Genomic DNA, 2654 nt, shown 5'->3' with positions numbered 1-2654 from the left:
ACTCTGATAAGCTTAGAGATGGAAAGATAACCCGTAGAATTAGGTAAGGTGAGAAAGGAACAGTAGCAGGACTCTGACTTGGTACATTCACTAAAAAACATAGCACCTCAACATAGCTTACAATATAGTGTCAGAGTAGGCTTATTACAATAACAGCTCAGGATGATGAACCATCTATCTTTCTAAAGAAGTACCCCACCCGCATCCCCACCCCCACAATCCCCAACACACACACACACACACACACACACACACACACACACACACACTGATTCCTACTCATAGTCTCATAGTGACCCAATATAGGGTTGTCTGGAGCCTTGTAAATTTTTACAGTCAGCCTGTCAAAGCAGTAGTAGCAGCCATCTTGGTAATATTGCTTAGTCAACTTTTCAGAGAACTGTAAACCAGGGGCAATTGGGTAGGGAAGTGATGGCAGAGGTAACATCTCTCTGGTCCATGCTTGTCAGCAGGGAAGTGGTTATGCTTTTTGCTGGTTCTGTTGAGACCTTTTAGACCTGTATGATGAGAAAAGTGGGTATCAAAGCGTGATCCTCCCAATTCTAGCTTCATTCTGACTTTGCTTTGGAAGTACTGAATCCCTATATAACCCAAAACACCCCAGGCGAAGCCTCTGGTGCGCTTTTCTATTGTTTCACAATCACGATTACAGGGACTGGCTTTTCAGGGCAGAAAAAGCTTCTAGGAAAATATGGACATTCTTGTTGGATAGTTACATCACTGCCTAAAGGTTGAAGCGATGTACTGACCCTTCTGGACAGATAATTAAGGCAATTTATGGTACTTATCACACAAGATGGCATCTCAATTTAGAAGTCAGAGGAGGGCATTATGGGAACATATTTAAAACAAGGATCTCATAGCAAAACTCAGTGCGAATATTTCTATCCCAACTTGCAGTTTTTCTGTAAGAAGTGGCAAACCTACCTTTCCTTGCTGATGGCTTTCAATATATTCTTGACATTCTTAGATTCTGGGTTGAGACATCTCTCCCCAATTTTTTTTATTGTAGCACTGTAGAAGTAAATATAAGTGACAAATATTTTAAATAAGAGCAGGCCAGTAAAACCAATGGGATATACAGTTGTGAAATCAGAAGTCCGTATACAACTGTTTTCTTTGCTATATGAAAGTTTTAAAATGATCACAAACTCTGCATTTATTTCCTATGATCATCACATACTTTCTATATAATTACAACCAGAGAAATACTGTCAGGTGGGATTTTACTCACATGATCTCAACCTGTGGGCAAAACACACTTGCAGGAATCACTTCAAGTTTTTTCAAGGACTTCGGATGAACAGGGTGATCATAAATTTGGATGCAGGAGCAGCGTGTAGTTCTAGAGTGAGGTATTCCTGTGGGGAAAGAGACAGGTACATCAGGGCAGATTAGTGCAGGAGTTCAGCTATTTAATCTGGATTTATTTAGCTGAATCTGTAGTCCCATGTCATTGCATAATCACTTAATCTAAGAAATAGTGTAGCACAATTGAGCTCTGAATGATCAATCAGTTGATTATCTGGAAAAGTGGGATTATAATGTGTTGATTAGCAAATCACACCCCTGAGCACAATTCACATGGTTATTTACGCTGCATCCACTCCGGAATGATCTGTTTCTCTCTTGCCTCATTGCTCACATTTTTTTCTGTCCTTCTTCCTTTCCTCTACTGCTATATTTTCCTTCTTCCTTGTCTGCCTTTATTCTACCCACTTTTCTAACTTCAACTGTGTCCAGAGGGCATCTCTGCTCATTTACTTCCCTAGGCGGATTGTGAAACCCACAAATACACTATTTCATTAAATAAGTTACACCTAGTTCTCTCTCTGACTTTACAAAGACAGGAAAGAAAATCCCTTGCTATGCCTTACCTTGAGTGCCGCTCAGAGTGAGAAAGAGAAGGCAGAAAGTAGCGACGACACGCTGATCCATGCTGCTGCGACTGGAGGCTCCTCTGGGAGGCGCAGAATATGTGGACGCAGCTGAGAAGGGTCTCAGAAAACGTGGGTTCAGATGTGGCATTTATCTGCAAAGGCACTTTCCCTCCTTAACCCTGATTGGATGATAGTACAGTGAGCTCAGCAAAACCTTCTGTCCGCTTCTTGGGGAAGTCCCAATTTGCTGGATTGAAGGTATTATCTGTATTTATTGAGGCTTCCTAGTTTTGGAATTTCCCAACACTTTTTTTTTTCAATGGGAGTGAATTAGGTTTCACTTTCCAAAACATGAGCTGTTTCTTGAAAAACATGTTACTGTATATAGAAGTGATTTTTAAAAAATGAAACCTTTAAAACTGATTTTTTTACTCCTTGAAAAATAAAAATAGCAACATAACTAAGTTCAAGTTCTAAAGATTTTTAAAAATCATTTTATTGGGGGCTTGTACTATTCTTATACAACTCATACATGCATCCATTGTGTCAGCACATTTGTACATTTGTTGCCATCATCATTCTCAAAACATTTGCTTTCTACTTGAGTCCTTGGAATCAGCTCCTCATTTTCCCCCTTTCCTCCCCCCTCCCCATCCCTCATGAACTCTTGATAATTGATAAGTTATTTTTATTTTGTCATATCTTACGCTGTCCGATGTCTCCCTTCACCCACTTTTCTGTTGTCCATCCCCC

At 40.1% G+C, this 2654-nt stretch overlaps 1 protein-coding gene across 1 annotated transcript; it reads right to left on the bottom strand.

Moving 5' to 3' along the window:
* Positions 1-292: 292 nt before the first annotated feature.
* On the bottom strand, positions 293-1998 carry CXCL10 (C-X-C motif chemokine ligand 10). The gene is made up of 4 exons (XM_075544922.1): positions 1899-1998; positions 1256-1382; positions 949-1035; positions 293-518 (listed from the first exon to the last, which is right to left on the bottom strand). The coding sequence occupies exons 1-4, from the start codon at positions 1957-1959 to the stop codon at positions 482-484; spliced, it is 312 nt and encodes a 103-aa protein (XP_075401037.1). The 5' UTR covers positions 1960-1998; the 3' UTR covers positions 293-481.
* Positions 1999-2654: the final 656 nt, after the last annotated feature.

This window comes from Tenrec ecaudatus, chromosome 3, assembly GCF_050624435.1.
Source record: "Tenrec ecaudatus isolate mTenEca1 chromosome 3, mTenEca1.hap1, whole genome shotgun sequence".
Lineage (NCBI taxonomy): Eukaryota > Metazoa > Chordata > Mammalia > Afrosoricida > Tenrecidae > Tenrec > Tenrec ecaudatus.
The sequence above is the reverse complement of the archived record's forward strand: the minus strand, read 5'-3'. Positions and strand labels throughout refer to the sequence as shown.

Coding starts and splice junctions, on each gene's coding strand:
- CXCL10 (XM_075544922.1), bottom strand. CDS start 1,959: ATGGATCAGCGTGTCGTCGCTACTTTCTGCCTTCTCTTTCTCACTCTG. Junction 1,383..1,898: donor CACTCTGAGCGGCACTCAAG/GTAAGGCATAGC, acceptor CTTTCCCCACAG/GAATACCTCACTCTAGAACT. Junction 1,036..1,255: donor TGCCCACAGGTTGAGATCAT/GTGAGTAAAATC, acceptor TTACTTCTACAG/TGCTACAATAAAAAAAATTG.